The 18,962-nt window shown below is 34.4% G+C and overlaps 1 protein-coding gene across 2 annotated transcripts in view; it reads right to left on the bottom strand.

The window, feature by feature from the left end:
- Positions 1–18,962, bottom strand: part of LOC125166204 (cadherin-12) — a 224,913-nt gene that overhangs the window by 74,570 nt on the left and 131,381 nt on the right. For both annotated transcript variants that reach the window (XM_047860015.1, XM_047860023.1), the window contains exon 4: positions 7,787–7,954. In XM_047860015.1, the coding sequence (XP_047715971.1) occupies positions 7,787–7,954 (168 nt within the window). The remainder of the gene's footprint in view (positions 1–7,786; positions 7,955–18,962) is intronic.

Raw genomic sequence — 18,962 nt, 5'->3', positions numbered from 1 at the left:
GGAAACAGGTTCCAGGCTCCGAGCCATCAGCCCAGAGCCCAATGTGGGGCTCGAACTCCCGGACCGCGAGATCGTGACCTGGCTGAAGTCGGACGCTTAACCGACTGCGCCACCCAGGCGCCCCTCAAAAGCTTAGTTCTTTTGCAAATCAGGCAGCGGGGCCATGGAGCAACCAGGCTGCAATCTTGTGCCCTTTGCCACATGGTGAAAAGGACCAAATAAGTCAGCAAAACCTTCAGCATCACTTAAAAAAAGATTCATGCTTTCATTAACAAAGCATAATGTATACTAATGTGACAGTAATAGCGACGACAAATTATTTTAAAATTGTGGTAACTATTTTTTGTTTGCTTACATCTGCCTACCTGGAGTCTAGTGAAACTATTCCCTTCTCATTGGAGAAGCTGGAGCTTGCATTCATTCACTGAGCTTGCATTCAAAGGGATTCAGCTGTGTGTTAGCCTCTAAGCATCCATATCTGACATCTGTAGGCTCTTTGGAATACTTTTAAGCAAGATGTGTAACTGTATATGAGTGTTTAATTGTAAAAGACAAAAACAAACAAAAACACAAAGCTTTTCAAAATAGTGTAAAGTGAATAAATTTTAATATTCAGTTTTTACCTATATATGCTTGTAGGAATAGACTCTTGTATGGATAAAAATAACTCTAATGATATACAAAAGTTAACTCATTACCTCTATTTAAGGAATAATGAAAATGCCTTCTAGGGGTGCCTGGGTGGCTCAGTTGGTTAGGTGTCCGACTTCGGCTGAGGTCATGATCTCACAGTTCATGAGTTCAAGCCATGTGCTGACAGCTCAGAGCCTGGAGCCTGCTTCTGATTCTGTTGTCTCCCTCTCTTTCTGCCTCTCCCCTGCTCGAACTCTGTCTCTCCCTCTCTTGCAAAAATAAATAAACACTAAAACATATTTAAAAAGAAAGAAAGAAAATGCCTTCTAAATTGTTTCATCACAGTAAACCAGTGATTTTCAAATTATTCACTGTAGATGATTTAGAATCTACCAGATTACTTGTTTGAAACTCAGATATCTGGGTCCAAGCTATGTCACTTGAAACAGAACTTCCATCACAGGGACAAAGGATCTCAAGGGATTGTTAGGGCAAATAAGATTTAAGAACTATTGGGAGCACTGTGGTGAATACAACTCAAGTCATCATTTGCATGCCTTATCGTCAGGAAATAGCTCTCTCTTGCTTGTTTTTATTGAAGTAGACAAAGGATTCATTTGGGAATTAAAGTATAAGTGTTTGTTCCACTTAAGTAAAAAGCTAGTTTTATTATAGCTTAGCTTGATTTTCAAAAATAGAAATAGAGCCATCAAATATGATGACTATTTTTATCACTCATGCCTACAATTTTTATGAGACCCAGGTAATAAAAGTTCTTTGTGTAATATTTCCAAACTCTTAGATTTACAATTTCTTTATTTTATGCTTTTTAAATATCCCCCCCCCAAGTGAGGAGTTCTACACACACACACACGCACATATACACATACAGAGATACACATATAAAAACATGTCTACATACATAAATTAGGAATATGGGTAATATATAACTGTCACATATTATGCATCCCACAATACCAAAGACCTATTTGTCTATTTTTCAATCTGCATTCATATCTTTGGGAGGTACTGATATAAAAAGTCATGTATTTATAGATAGCATCTACATAATTTTTGATTAAATATGAATAATATATAAAACATTACTTCTGAAATTTACATTTTCTTCTTACTGTAGAGGCCTCTGGGAAATAAACAAGCCCCTTAGAGCCCTAGACTAGGGAAAATTTTTGTCAGAAAATGCTCTAAAAGTGTTATCTAGTTGAAATTACTTAAATATTAGTAAAAATTCAATTGTGGGAATTAAAACATGTTCTAACATTGATACTGAATCAGCACCAGTACTAAATTTGGGAAACATAAACAAACATGACTTTATGTCGACCCATTAATATATTGTTGCTTTCTTGTATTACTATTTAAATCCTTCACCTGTTTTCAAGAAGCCTCAACTTGTATTTATAGTGAAAGCTTCTGTACTAAATAATATGTTATTATACTGTTAACCTTGCAAACCAAACTGACCCAACCACCCTCTCAATCCCAAATATTGGAAAGAGGCTGACGTTATCCTCATTTAAGCAGTGGATTTCACATAAGACCCATTATTTTGACCATATTTCTTCCAGTACATTTTTCAGAGTACTTGTCACCATTTTCTCTTTCCCATTCCTGCACCTAAGATAACATATTGGAGATAGTGCTAAAAGCAGAAATTTGGCCTTTGTTTCACCTTTACAGAGAAAACTTAGGAACATGCTATGGTGTTATCCATTATTTGCACTTGACCTGCAGGTAGGAAGTGGGCCAGTTGTCGGAGTCTCCACATAAGTTGGGATGTGAGAGTTCTATACAATCCATGTCTGGCAGTGACAGGGTAGGTTGTGAAAACAATGAAGTGTTCCTCAATGTTTCCATATTCACACACACACTGGGCAGCAGAAGGCCTTTTCTGCACTCAAAGGCCAGGAAATATTTTCTCTGTGGTGTTACTTAATGATTCTGAGATTCTATCTATCTATCTATCTATCTATCATCTATCTACCTATCATCTATCTTTCTATCTACCTATCTGATTTAGATAGTTCTATAAAAATTGATGCCTACAAAATATACACAAAGTCATGAACTGTCATATTGTATACATGTATACTTTCAGATTGTATATTATTTGCATAAATAAACTTAAATCATAGAATTTGTATGTTTGATTTACCTCATTCAGCCCCATGACAATCCCCTTGGAAACCTGGAAGAATGTAAAGGCATATTTTCTATGGCTGGATCTGAGTTAACTGTCAAAATTCAATTAGCTTTTAGCCCTTTATTTTTAAAGGCTTATTAAATTTTTAACAAGAAAATTTCACTCTAGAAGCTTACAGTTTTCCAAGTTAAGGATGCTAAATGGTAAAGAGAAATAGATTTTGTTCCCCCAACTGGTTATAATTGGGTTTATGTTGATTCTAATGAAAATCTTTATAAATTACATATTGTAATAAACATGTATTTAACAATAAACAATCCTATATTATACATTTCAAAATAATAAAAGAAACATTCTTAATTTGGATGCCAGAAAAGTAATAACAGGATGAAAAAATGAAATATATTTTAACTGAACATAAATATTTTAAACTAAATAAATGTATAGTTATCAGCATTTGTTTTTTTTAATAACTCATAACTGACCTTGGCAGTCTATAGTCTTTCTATATCATGAATGTATAATAGAAATATATATACATATTTTTTATCCATAGATCTGTAGTCATTGTCTTATAGTTCATGTAAACAAGATCAAACATTATTCATTGTGCAGTAGACATTTTGGCTGATGTATTTAATACTTTAATTTTACTTACATTGTTTTTTGTTAATTTGAGGACAATAACAACTTTTCCTGGGTGAAGTCTAGTATTTGCAAATATCTTATTCATTAAATTAACTAACTATATATATGGATACAACTATATATTTTATATAGTAATTATTGTTCAAATAATGTTTTATTGACTATTACCCAAATCAAAATACTTATAGCTATCAACAGTCAATATAAACATGTTTGGTAGGTATCTTATTAAAATAGAATTTATTTAAAATAGTTTTACTTACTTTTAAGAATTTTTCTTAGAACAATTATTAATGTCCTATTTTCTACATTTGAACTTATTTACCTTACACAGAGTTCTCTTACTCAAAAGAAAGAAGAAGAAAATACCTCTTTACATTTCCTATAAATGAAGTATCTCTTTCATCCAATGTTCTGTATGGACTGCTTTATTTCACTAAGGTTGATCTCACATTCATTACAAAATTATGATACAGAAGAAAGAGACCAAGTCGGAGAAGCATGAATATTTTGCCTAATGTGAATTAACCACATCACTTAATTGATTTGACCTCATAATGTATTATTTAGATCAGCTTGTTAGATGGTTTTGTCATTTAAAATTCAAGTAATGTAAACCATCAGCATTTTCCTGTAGATTATTTTAACAGATAGAGATCTTTTGCAGATATTCTTGGTTATGGTAGATGGTAGTTTTATAAGTATATGGAAAAGATTTTGCAAAGAAAATATTTTGTCTTTATACGACTACAGGTACAGCTCTTTTAACATGTCAGGTATGATTTCCATTTCCATATTTGTTTTGGATAGTTTTCTAGGTTATCTATAGGACATTTTAATTTTTTTTTTCAACGTTTATTTATTTTTGGGACAGAGAGAGACAGAGCATGAACGGGAGAGGGGCAGAGAGAGAGGGAGACACAGAATCGGAAACAGGCTCCAGGCTCGGAGCCATCAGCCCAGAGCCCGACGCGGGGCTCGAACTCACGGACCGCGAGATCGTGACCTGGCTGAAGCCGGACGCTTAACCGACTGCGCCACCCAGGCGCCCCTATAGGACATTTTAAATCACACACAGGTATCAAAGGCAAATTGTCTTTCAAGAGGGAGAATGTAAACGAGAGACCTGAAGTCACTACGTAAGATGAAGTTTTGGTTCTCTCACCTAGTGGCTGCATGATCTTGAACAAGTTTATAACTTTTAAAAACTTAACTTATAGCAACTTTTCTTAATAATGTGCCTTGCTACTTTATTTCTAAAATTGAGAAAATACTATGAAGTCATTATAAAAGTAAGAAGGGAATACATATGCAAATCACTGTGCACAGTACATGACACACACTAATTTACTAGTCAATATCATTGTCATCATCATCATATCATATTGGCAGGAAGTTCTGATATCTCAGGAACCATGTATTTTTCAACAATAAAACAGCAAACTGCTTACACATGCATGATACAAATGCATGTGTCATTCCATCTTTTTTTTCACCTCTAACAGACTTAGAGAAGGAAATGAATGGAAATGGGTACTTAACAGTGTCACATATGCATACGTACACACACAAAGCCCAAACAAATTATGATTAAATTTTAAGAAATTATCTTCTGAAATTTTTAAACAATGAGAAATTGTAGCTCATGAAATTCATCTGAATGAAGTTGTTGTTCTTTTTTTTTTCAGAATAATTGCTTATCAGGCATGAATAAATGCAGCTAGTTGTGGGGATTTTCTTTTAAGTTATTTATGTATAGAATATATATATATATATGTATATATATTTTACTCTTAAGGTTGAAAAGATTATCATTTCAGTTTGTAATGTTATGTCACACTTGCAGCTTAATTGCTGCACATGAGAAATATTCTTGCAAAAAGAGCATTGACTTCTAAATAAATGGCTTTTCTGTTTAGACCTGTATTCTGTCTTTTCCTCTCAAGGATGTAATTCGAAATGACAATACAGTAAAAGGGGCTTGACACAATGGCATGTAAAATTTCAAGGGGATTAATTTCTTATTCATGCAAAATCTGAAAACCCTTTTCTTTCTCATGATTCAAAAATATCTCTCACCCATTATACTTTGAGACTATAGTTCAAAAATGCATGTAATACAAGTAGAAAATAATTTTATCATGGTGACCTGTTCAGTATATTTCTTTTGCCCTCTTGTTTCTCTGTGCAGGAATGGTGACAATTCAACATATGTCATGTGACTTTTTTGCAAGTGTTTTAAAAAGTATGGTTTTAGAGGGCATATAAAAGAAAAGAATAACTTTTCACTTTAACATTATGTTACACTAGAAGGAGTCTGAACTTCTGAGAAAAAAATCTCTACTTAAATTGCTGATCTCAAGCAAGTTATTTAACCTTCCTACACCTCAGTTGTTGTTGTTTTTAACAGTCAATGTGGAAAATACAGAACTGTTGTTGTGAATAGGGAATAAGATAAAGTTCCTGACATGACATATAAATATTCTGAAAATTCTAGTGAACTTATCCCCCACATTCCTTGCTGGTTGTCTTCAGACCTACATATTCAACTTTGAATAAATCCCAAGCAAACATATTGCTTTATCCAGGTTCTCTTTTCACTGGGTAAGTTCTAGAAGTGATCGTCCTGTTTCAGCAGGACCTGAGCACACTATCTTGGCTTCCTAAGTATAATCTAGCCTCTTTTTCATGGAGATATTTTTATTTCCCTGTACCCCAGCCTATTTATCTGGATTCCTGCCCAATTTTTTACAAATCACCCTTCATCCATACCAGCAGAAATTGTATCCTCCACTGGCTGGGTTTTATATCCTTCATCTGAAGAGCATCATTATAATCCTCATGAATGAGAATATTGATGCTACCTAGGAATATCTTTGCTACTTCTTATTCGCTAGAAGGAACATATTTTAAATGCACAAAACACAAAACAGGAAGGGCCCACGTTCACAGTGATGCCATTTATATAAAAGTAGAGTAGTCTCCCAAACTATCCCCCTCATTTAGCTACTACATCTTGTCACATGTCAAAAGTAAAAATAAAGAAATAAAAGAAATAAAAATAAAAATAAAAATAATCAGTACTTTTCAAGTTGGAAATATATTCTTTATTAATGTCAAATATTAAAGAATCAAATGCACTATTTCTTTCTTCTTCTTTAATATTTATGTTTTATCTGGTTCCCTTAATAGCAAAGTAAGGAAAAGTGTTGCCATCAGACTGTGTTATTAATTATAGCACATTACATACTCACCATTTGTCACAGACATTTCATTTGCTTAAGTATGATGACTTCTAATTGCCACTCATGACATTTGCCATTGGACCTTCTGAGCACTACGTGAAATATTTCCATACGAAAATATATGTTAATGATATTAACAGAAAATGATAAAGTAGTAAAATATGAAAATGAATTCAGCTAAAGGAATAAAATATCCATTTAGTTAAATATTCTCAGTGTTTTATACTTTGGTAGATGAACTCAAACTCTCCTACTGGGATTGAAAGAGGAAAATAATTTTGTTTTGGTTTTATAAACTGTTCACTCAAATGAGTATCTAGGGATTTAATCAAGTTCCTTGTGTAACCAGTGACAGAGACTTTCAGTTTTTTTATTCTAAGTCTTAAGAACACTGAACTAATCCTTGAAAATGCACCAGAAATCGAACAGGTACTGATTGGTGTTAAATGTAATACTGTAGAAGAAAACTAGATATAACACAAGTGAGAAGTATTCATTTTCAATAAGAAGCACAGAGTTGCAGAGAAAATACAGGTGTGAAACATTCTATTATCATAGAAACTGTAGCAATTTTCACCTATTGCAAAACTAAAATAAGACTAAAGTAATGTAAATAGCATCACTGGAATATCATCTGATACTTACATGAAAGCATATGGAAATGATTCAAATATAATAGGTAAGGAGAAGGCAGAGAATTCTTAGGCAAATTGCATAATAGAGCAAATAATATGGTGTCACATTTGTCATAAATACGAGTCTTAAATCAAAATGGAATATTCATATTTATATTACTTTTTCAGGTAAAAAAATTAGAGCAAGATTCCAACCTATCGTGAATATTTTACTTTAACAGGAATCAACAACATAAGACTCATTGTTCAATTACTGGCTTGTATTATTTTATATTAAAGTCATACTGAGCATGATTCTAATGGAAAATGAAACTCTTAAGTCATTTAATTTTTATCTATTGGCTTCTATTTCCTAAAGACGAAAAATATCTGAAAAATTATTATAATTTCTGCAACATTCAATGAAATGTGAGAATTGTTTTTTAAATTGCACCAATTTAAACTCAATAGAAAGAACGTACTTTTGGGGAATCGAGGTGGATTGTCATTGACATCAGTGAGGGTGATGTTGACTATCGTCGTTCCGGCTAACCCTCCTAGTTGTCCACCCATATCCTTGGCTTGGATGAGGACTTGGTATTGTTCTTTGACTTCCCTGTCCATGTTTGGCAAAGCTGTTCTAATAACACCTTAAGGGAAAACAATAATAAAAGATAAATATTACAAACACTGTGTTTTCTGAGATATGATAGTCTGCAACAAGAAAATGATTTTATCTAGATTCAGGAGTAAAGACATGCCAACAAACCTACATATCTCTTAAAAAGTGAAATACTCAAAATGTTCAATGGTTAGAATATAATTAAATATATTATGGTAACAGCCATTTAATGAAATGCTATACAACATTGTGAATATGGTTAAAGAACAATGTATCAGCTCTAAAAGATGGTCATCATTCATTAACTCAACCAAATAAGACATGATTTACTTAGAAGGATTCTATCTTTAAAAGAGAATGAAAGTATTAGACAATTTAGACAAATATACATATACATATATATATATATATTAAAAAATTAAGTGGTTACACTAAGTGTGATGTTTCTAAATAAAGCTAATTTCTTCTCCATTCTTCTCTTTATTTTCTAAAATAAATTTGTTACTTTACTTTTTAAGCACACAAAGTATCTCCTCCCATTTATTTTTCATCTCTCAGGATTCCTCTTAATTATTTCAGCCACAGATTTTTTTCACTTAGATCTCATTAAGCTTTGCCACTGCCAGGGACCTTATCTCCCTTGTCAACGAGTTACTCCAGTCTCTGCCATTTAGAAGGAGCTCAATAAGAATGTGTCAAACAGCTGACTAGTTGAATGACTGGCTGAATGAATGAATGAATGAATATATAAATAATTAAGTTTACAATTGTGAATCATGCAGTATATATGCCTATTTACGTACCCTACTCATTTTCTGCCCTTGTATCCAAGTATAGAACTAATTTATATTTATATTTATTCATAGTGAAATAACTAAAACCTTCTGGATTTGTTGCAAGTAAAATTATGAATAAATTTTATACCAAATTCCAGCGTATAGCCAATGGTTTTTGGGAGAGACTGAAGAGCATTTGTCTTAAATCCAAGTGTCTTTGATAGTGGTGTTTCTTAAATAAAGTAGCATATATGAATAACAAATATAATATCAAGCACCAAAACGAAGTCTAGCATCCAAATCATAAACTGAATACACATCCACATTTTATCTGTTCTTGCCACTATTGACTTACAAAATGCTTTGCTCTGTTGCTAATTTAAACTTAACTACAGGGGCGCCTGGGTTCAGCCAGGTCACGATCTCGCGGTCCGGGAGTTCGAGCCCCGTGTCAGGCTCTGGGCTGATGGCTCAGAGCCTGGAGCCTGTTTCCGATTCTGTGTCTCCCTCTCTCTCTGCCCCACCCCCGTTCATGCTCTGTCTCTCTCTGTCCCAAAAATAAATAAACGTTGAAAAAAAATAAATAAACTTAACTACAATCTAGGATTTTTTCTGACCCTTGGCAGGAAATGGTTGCAAAACAAGCAAGTTCCATTTTTTTGCTACTGCTGTTTATTCATGCATGAATTCTGACACTCTATTATTTCAATCTGTTTTTCCCCTCTTCTGCTCAGATTCTTGATGTTTCAATTCCAAGTCTCTTAACTAGGATTCTTCAACTCTGCCATCTCAGTGGCCTGGTTGCACATGCTTTCAGTTACAAGACTTCTGCCTGCCTTATAATGCTTATATTTTCTAGATAAATGCCTAGGTTTAATTCATATGCATGCTGTATTGTCCTGTTTTTGACCAGATGTCTCTTTACTCAGTTCATTTACAATATGAAAATTATATATATATATATACACATATATATATTATATATACAATTATGTATATTTGTATATAATTTTTACTTTACTCAATTCATTTCTAATATGAAAATTTCTAATATGAAAATGTGTAAATATAAATATTATAATTTATATTATATGTATATATATTGTACATAGATACATTAAGATGCTATGAAAAAGAGACCAAATTATTTTCACACTTATTTAAAACTAGGTTGGTTTGTTTTCTGGTGATTTTTTACAGTTATCATCCAGACATCAAACTGCCCTGCCCTCCTGCTCCATCCTGCGTCTGACAGGTGACCTTTCTGTTCCTTAGCCCTCCTTTAGTGTAATGCCGCTCACCTGGAAGACATCTGCTAGAATTTAGAGAGAGGAAAGGGTCGCATATGTAGTTCCAAAGAAAACCACTGATGACCATGAGCCCACCACCATTTCCATTTAAGAACCACTGTCTCAGAGAAATAAAATAGGGCATTTGTAGAATTTTTTCAGAGTTGAATCTGGGAAATCAGGCAGACGACAAGTTTCAAATGTGAGAAGAGAATCTTAAAGCATTGTGGTCTATCGTAAAAGCCTGGTGAAAAATAGTCTCCTTTCCAAGAAGCTACTCTTTTTTATGGACCACCCATTATGTACCAAATGCCTAATATTCAAAGCCAAACAGACAAAAATGGATTCCATGATCTTGAGCAAGGAGGAACCTTGCCAAGGACTGAGCTTAAGTGCTCCTATAGTAGAATGTAACCAGCAAACGGAAATGCTTCATTCTGTTATTTTGACTCTTAAGTTTAAGTTCATGTGTCCATCTTTATTTTTTAGTATTTGTATATAAAGTTACAGCCTTGTCTGATAATAACTGAAGCCTAAAAAATGCATTTTGCAGGATAGCATGAATATTCCACACCAATAATGCCACGAAATTTAATTAGTTAGCTATAATTCTGAAGTAAATCCTATTTATTAGGGAAAAAAAGAAGGGAGGGGTAAATATACCTTGAATTTTGGTATGATTTAAATGTCTTGTACCTGATGAACTTTCCAGCATACATAATTGAGACGAATTAGAATAAATGAAAAAAGGAGAAAACTTCTTCTAGTGGGATTTTATTTCTGCTAATATGAATATAAATATATGGTTGAAAGAGTTATAAACTTAAAATGATATATCAAAGGACACTAGTCCACCAAGGAACATATTCATCCTCTGCAAAGACGCTCATGTTGTCTGTAAGCCCCTTAATCTCAATGGATTTCAGCTTGCTTTGCAAATTGGGTTAAATCTTCTGAGAGCATTTTGAGATGAAATAATGCAAGACTCTATGTGAAGAACCATTAAATATGACATGTGATAATCCAGTATATGGCTTTACATGAAATATACTGTGAATTGAGGACTGCGCTGCAGACTGAGACATGGGACACCTGATTCAGTCACCGTTTGTACTAAAATGTATGTTTCATTCAGTCGCCATTACCAAGTTTAACAGGATAATGGTGAACACTCTTCCATTTGTCGCTCTAGATCAACTTTATATACTTTTTCTAGACTTCTCTCTGCTTTCCAGCTTTTGGTTGTAATAGGCCAACTGACAAGAGATTGAATGTGTAAGGAGAACGAGGTTGGGTTTTTCTTTGCGTGGATACACCCACATTAACAGAAGACCATGGGGGAGGGGAAGGGAAAAAAACAAAACAAAACAAAAGTTAAAGAGGGAGGGAGCCAAAACATAAGAGACTCTTAAAAACTGAGAATAAACTGAGAACTGATGGGGAGTGGGAGGGAGGGGTAGGTGGGCGATGGGCATTGAGGAGGGCACCTGTTGGGATGAGCACTGGGTGTTGTATGGAAACCAATTTGACAAGAAATATCATATTAAAAAATAAATAAAAATAAATAAATAAAAAAGATACACTCTCTGTACAAGGTTCTTTCATGGAATGTACACTTAATGGATCTATGTTTATGGGATACCAAGGAGACCATAAAGAAGTACTCACATAATTAAGTTAATTTCAGATGGTGATTTGTGTTATGAGGAAAGTGAAATCAAGTGCCTTTGAAAGTAGTGTCAGAAAAGTTCTCTCTGAGAAAAGGCTTTACAGTTGCAAACTCAGAGAACTGGAGGAGGCAGACCTGGAAAGATCAGAAGAAGAAGCATCCCAGGGAAGGAAGCAGGAAAGTACTTTGTAGAAGCAGGCATGGTCCCTCAAAGCATACAGAAGAGTCGATGTGGCTGCACATCAGAAGAGTCGATTTATGCTGCTACGGGGGAAGGACAGGGCAAAATAAAACCACAGAGGGGACAAGAAGAAGTAACATGGTGGCTTCAAAGATAAATAAACCCTCTGGAATGCATCTGGCAGATCAACAAGTGGGATCAAGCTAAAACGCTTCCACACAGCAAAAGATACCATCAACAAAATGAAAAGGCAATCTGTGGAATGAGAGAAAATATTTGCAAATCACCTGATAAGGGGTTAATATTCAAAATATACAAGAATTCATACAATTCAGTAACAAAAAGCAAACGAGCTGACTTGAAAACGGGCAGAGGAACTCAACATTTTCCAAAGAAGTTATACACATGTCCAACAAGTCCACGAAAATGTGCTCAACATCAACAATCATCAGAGACATGAAAATCAAAGGATTACCTCCTCACACTTGTTAGAATGACTGTCCTCAAAAAGGCAAGAGAGGGGCGCCTGGGTGGCGCAGTCGGCTAAGCGTCCGACTTCAGCCAGGTCACGATCTAGCGGTCCGTGAGTTCGAGCCCCGCGTCGGGCTCTGGCTGATGGCTCAGAGCCTGGAGCCTGTTTCCGATTCTGTGTCTCCCTCTCTCTCTGCCCCTCCCCCGTTCATGCTCTGTCTCTCTCTGTCCCAAAAATAAATAAACGTTGAAAAAAAAATTAAAAAAAAAAGGCAAGAGATAACCAATATTGTCAGGGTGTGAAGGAAAGGGAATACTGGGGGTATAAATTAGTGCAGCTACTGTGAAAAACTGTGTGGGGGTTCCTCAGAGAATTAAAAATAGCACTACCATCTTTTCCAAGGATCTCACTTTTGTGTATATATCCAGAGAAAATGAAAATAGGATCTCAAAGAGGTACTGGCACCTTCATGGTCACTATAACATTATTTACAAAAAGCCAAGATAAAACAACCTAAACATCCATTAACAGATGATTGGATAACAAATATTTATCCACAGGAATATTATTTAGTGAGGAGAGTGAAGGCATGGATGAACATTGAGGGCATTATGCTAAGTAAAATAAGAAAGGCAGGGAAAGAGAAATGCTCTACAGTATTATTTATAGGTAGGATCTAAAACAGTTGAACTCATCTAAACAAAGTAAAATGGTGGTTTCCAGGACCTGTGGGATGGGGGAAATGGGAGACGTTTGTGGAAGGCACAAATTTCCAGTTATGAGATGGATACCTCCTGGGGATCTCATGTATAGCATGATGATTATAGTTAATATTACTCTGTTATATACTTGAAAGTTGCTGAGAGTGTAGCTCTTAAAAGTTCTTACCGCAGAAAAGAAATGGTCATTATGGGACAGGATGGAGGTGCTGGCCAACACTATGGTGGTGATCATTTGGCAATATTTAAGTATATCAAATCAACACATTGTATATCTTAAATTTCTACAATGTTGTACATCAAACATATCCCAATAAGGCTGGAAAAATGTTAATTATTACTTTGCGACTATTGAGAGAGAGAACGAGGGACAATGGACGAATGGCTCAATTTTACACTCACTGAGGATTAGAGTCCAAAGAAGTCCTGGGCCATTTATTCTGTTCGTAAAAGGGAAGTCATGGCAGTGAGGTCAGAGCATGAACCATACAACCCTGCCCAAACTAAACTCCAACTCACTCAGAGTGAAAACTTCTCCACCTTTCCACTTAACTCTCTGATCTTCTCTTCCACAACTCTCTTCTTTGGTCACTAGATTTCTGGTCACACTGTCTTCCATCTGTGGGGAATGTTCTTCCTGTGGTTTACTCATAAGCAGCTCCTCTCTTTCCTTCACATCTTTTCTCAAAGTCATCTCCATAGGACTTTGTTGGCCATTCTATCTAGAATTCTATATTGACTTAGTTTCCTATTGCTTCTGTAATAAATTGCCACAGACTAAGTGCCCTAAAAACAGCACAAACTTACTATCTTACAATGAGGGAGGACCAAAGTCCAACATGGGTCTTGAGGACCAAAATCAAGGGTGTGGGCAGGAAGCATTTCTTTCTGAAGGCTTTTTTATCTTCTGAAAGATGTCTTACTTTTCTGCATCTTCAAATCTTTCTTGGACTTTGACTTGCCCACCTTCCTTTTACACTTTTAGGAACACATGTAATTAAATTGGGTCTACATAGACAATACAGGATAATCTCCACACCTTATCTGCAGGTGAGAAAACAACCTTAATTCCATCTGCAACTTTAATTTTCTTCGTTAAACATAACATAACATAATCGTAACATAACATAATCACAGGTCCCAGGGATTAGGACATAGACATACTTGGAAGATTACTATTCTGCATACCACATATAACCTTACCCAGCATCTCCTATGCTCTTTATCTACTTTATCATTTTCTCCTTAGCCTTTACTGCTATTCAAAACTTTGTAGTATAGTTTTCTTACTTATTGTGTTTGTTCTGTGTTTTCCCAAATAAAATGTGTATTCCTGAAGGTGGGAATTTTGTCTTTATTTTTTTCTTCCCTGTAGGATACCTAGGTCTAGGTCAATGTGAAGCATATGGTGGGCACACAAAATATTAATAAAAGCCATAAGTGAATGTATAATAATAAGCTTGGTAACACAGGGAAAATTCCCATACATCCTTCAATGACCTAGTATTCTTGGTCATTATTGATGGTTGAGCATGAGAATACTCATGATATAATTCTGAATGAGATGGAGTAGTTAGTATAGATCTATGTTTATTATAGCAGCTATGTTACGAAAAAAATCTGATTAAATGTTATTTTTGCACCTGAAAATGATCTCTTTGGAGATCACAGACTCTAGTGTTGGCCATGTCCTGATTAACCTTTTAACACATGAATTTGAAGGAAGCATTGGCAAATATATTTTAATCCTCAATTCTTTTAGGAATTGCTAATAGATGGTAGAATAGAAAAAAATAATTATGGTTAGAAATGGGAACTTTAACTTCAGCAATGACAATGTAAAATTTCTTTTTTTTTTCAATTCCACAACTAAATGATATTTAAAAACAGTTGTACAAGACCTGCTTTTGCAGCAGTTTATATGAAAAGTTACTGAGTTGCTTTTCATTACAGTCTTAAATCAGTCTAAAATGTGAAATGGGTTTTTTTAAAAGCTAGTGCAATCTTTAAAAGTAGTAACAAAAATGTTGTATCCATCACTACACAGATGAGGTGTATAATTAAAAAAAATTGTTGCCAATAATCCAATAATGTATTTTGAGCTCAAGAACTTTATGTGTATTTTATCACTACAGAGATGAGGTGTATAATTTTTTTTTTAAAAATGTTGCCAATAATCCAATGACGTATTTTGATCTCAAGAAGAGTCATCAGGTAATCTTCAGTAGGAAGAACATTTAGAGACCATCTTCTCACCAATAGCACACTTTAACTATTGTTTAGGAATCAGACACCACTTCCCAGAGCCTCTGTCCTCAGGAAGTTTCCCCTCAGTCCATCCCGGAGCCCAGCAGTCAGACTATGGATCAGAGAATTTTATCCTACGAAATCCAAGTCTAATTGTCTAAGGACCCGATGACCTCTCCCCAGTAGCTGGGGATCCATTTGAGGATCTAACTGTTTCATCTTGGTTTCTGAATAGCAAAACACTGTGAGGCCACTGGTTATACATAAACATGCATGACGTGAATAGTCATCTCCAGCATCACTAGCTCATTGCTCATCATTTACTTTCACCCTTCCAGTAATGGGAAGCTCACAATCTCATGAAGCACTCCTCTTATTTATAGACAAGTATTAACATCTTTTTTAATGCATATGAAACCACACCAAAATTCTTTCTTCCTGTAACTCACACCAGCCATTGATAGCCAGTTTCCTCTCAAGCAGCACAGAACACAGCCGGTTTCTCTCCTACATAACAGCTCTACAACTTACTAAAGGCATGTATCACATGTCCCTGGAGTATTTGCCTTTCAAGGCCAAACATCCTCAGTTCTACCTGCTGATGTGTGCAATCCATGATTTCTAAAATAAGGCAAGTGAAGTTCACACAGAGTTCTTGGGAAGTAAGATGATGCAGAATACAAGGGAACCATTCACTGGGGCACATTTTGAGACATGTAGTTTTACTACTCATATGCAAAATATTACAAAATAGGTAATATGTGATAGAATTGCTTCCTAATTGTCTATTTCCGTGACACATTTTTCTCCCTTATATTTATCAGCACCTATTGCTTTCCTTGCTCTCAACAGGTCCACAATCAGACTTCGTCTTCATGCAAAACGTATTAAAGGCATGATGACTTTGTGTAGGTAAACACTCTTATTTTCCTCTTGAAGAAAGAAGATATTCTATCTTTGTTTCATCGGGCACCTCAGTGCTCAGGTGTCTGAATCCTTAAAGACTCGATGCTGAATAAATATAAAAGGCATTTCAAACCACAAAACATTGTAAATATTTATATACCAGTATCAAGAATTAGCTCAAAATATAGTCTAACCCATGCTTCGATTATACTATGGGGTTTTAAAACACCAACACATTTTTGAAGACCTATAAGAATAAACATCAGTCAGAATATGTAAGGAGGTTTCATTTAGGACATAGAGGCTTGCAGATTACAATTATTGAATCAAAGGTGATAGACTCAAAGAGTAAAAATCTTGAGAAAGTGTCAATTCTCTCAGCGACACTTATCAGATTTCCCTAAACAGAAGCTAGGACAGAATTACAGAGCATGAAATATCAGAATGGTGAATAAAAGGGAAAAATATATAGCTCATGTGTTCAACTCTAAGACCCACTCAATTGTTTTCATATGGATTCTAGAAATTCACATATAAATACGTAAAATAAAAACTTATACATTGTTTTTGACAATGCACATAAATGAAAACATAGTGATGGAAAAATTCTGGAAAAGGGCGGTAGCAATGCTTGCACAACAATGTGGATTTTTTTGTTGTTGTTGTTTTGTTTTGTTTTTTTTTTTTAATTTTTTTTCAACGTTTATTTATTTTTGGGACAGAGAGAGACAGAGCATGAACGGGGGAGGGGCAGAGACAGAGGGAGACACAGAATCGGAAACAGGCTCCAGGCTCTGAGCCATCAGCCCAGAGCCTGACGCGGGGCTCGAACTCACGGACCGCGAGATTGTGACCTGGCTGAAGTCGGACGCTTAACCGACTGCGCCACCCAGGTGCCCCGAATGTGGATATTTTTAATGCCACTCAACTGTACCCTTAAAGTGGTTACTATGGTAAATTTTATGTTATGTATATTTTATCACAAGAAAAATTTAAGTTTATAGGTTTAAAAAGGTGTTGAAGTGAAGTAAATGATGATGCTTTCTCAATTAGGTCTCAGATAATTTGGAAAATTATAGCACATCACCACCACATGATACACAAAATAGCAATATCTAGTTACCCAACTCAGATGAGTTTCTGAAATCATTTGGGGAACAATTTAAATACTTTAAAAGAATTTTGAAGGCAAATTAAGACATGAGGTCCATCACTTATACTAATATTTGTTTTCCTAAATAATCCTATTATCAACGCTATAAAAATATTTAGCATCCTTATTTCATGCACTTGATAAAATATTATAAAGCCTATGTTTAATGTTTCATAGATTAGGGATATTTTTCTAATGCACAAAAACATTAAGCATAAAAATGTACACAATGTAATATAACATGCTAATATGACAAACATTTTAATGATTTATAAATAAGTATAATGAATATTAATGTTATTTAATGCTTTATAGATTTATCTACATTTGAAGTTTTTTAATATTTAATAATAATTTGAGGTATATGTATGTGAATATATGTGAATTTTAATTCACAGTGAATAGTTTCATAGTTAAGCCCAATAATTGCAAAATTAGCCAATTTTAAAGAGAACTATTATTTCTGAGTCTATTTCATAGATCACATCAATTTATATTGCTTATAAATAAGCTTGCTATACTCACTTGGGTAGAGATGCTTTAGAATGTTTGTCAAAAAGCAATATCACTAAGGTAATATTTTTTTATTTTCTTATTCCCAATGAATAATAAATGGTTATATTTATCTCTTCATAAATATTTAGGCACCAGAAGTTCTGATGAGACTCTTCCTTTAAAAATTATTTTAAAGTGTATTCTATACTCAAATGTGGAAAATTTTAGATAATATTAGTTTTTCATGCATTGTATTTAATAACAGCAAAAGGAATCATAAAAGGAAGCTATACGGCTGGAACAAATGGAGACTATTTCTGAGAAATTGCAATTATCCTTGATTCTTGATTTACTCTTATGTACCACAAGGTGATAAATTTGACAAAAAGTCTTCTTAATGGTCGCTGTGCATGAACAACTAGTTATCATTCTATTAATGAAGGGCCTCATCATCCACTCTTTTCCTGCCTAGTGGTCTGAGGCATTGTTAGTATCAAGACTTCTGTCTCCAGTGAAAATCAATGCTTCAAAAAATCTATTTCATTGTTTATGCCAGAATTGTTTCACCTTTAGTTCTAACTAATAAGCATCGCATAAGATAGAAATACATAGTTATTAAAGGCATACCATGAATATACAGGCTCTCCTATAAGGTAATACTTTCCAAAGGCTTTAGAATGCATCTAAAGTTGATATTGAACAAGTAAAGCCAAGGGGACAGAAACTGTTTTGACTCATATAATTATTGTCTGTTGAGTCGTAATTAATTTGACTGTAATAATTCTATGCTTAATCCATGATCTCTACTTAAATTCATCGTTATATGATTTTACCATACTTTTTAGTTAGATATTCAGTACATCAATAGTTATTCCATCAATAATAATTTCTTTATCTTTCTTCTGCTACATTTATTCTGAGTATATAAATTTACCTACTCTGTCTATAGAGTTAATCACTACACCCCACTAAGTGTACTCTAATATCGAACCTCCCCTTCACCAATCTCTACATACCTTCTTTCCTCCTTTGTCCATCCCCTCTGACTCTGAGCAGTGCTTCTCGGAGGCTGAAGAGATCTAAGACACATACATTGCCCACACTAGTTTCTAGTTAGATTATCCATTAT

The sequence above is a fragment of the Prionailurus viverrinus genome, chromosome A1 (assembly GCF_022837055.1).
Source record: "Prionailurus viverrinus isolate Anna chromosome A1, UM_Priviv_1.0, whole genome shotgun sequence".
Taxonomy (NCBI): Eukaryota; Metazoa; Chordata; class Mammalia; order Carnivora; family Felidae; genus Prionailurus; species Prionailurus viverrinus.
Note: the sequence above shows the minus strand (reverse complement) of the source record. Positions and strands in the feature narration are given on the sequence as shown.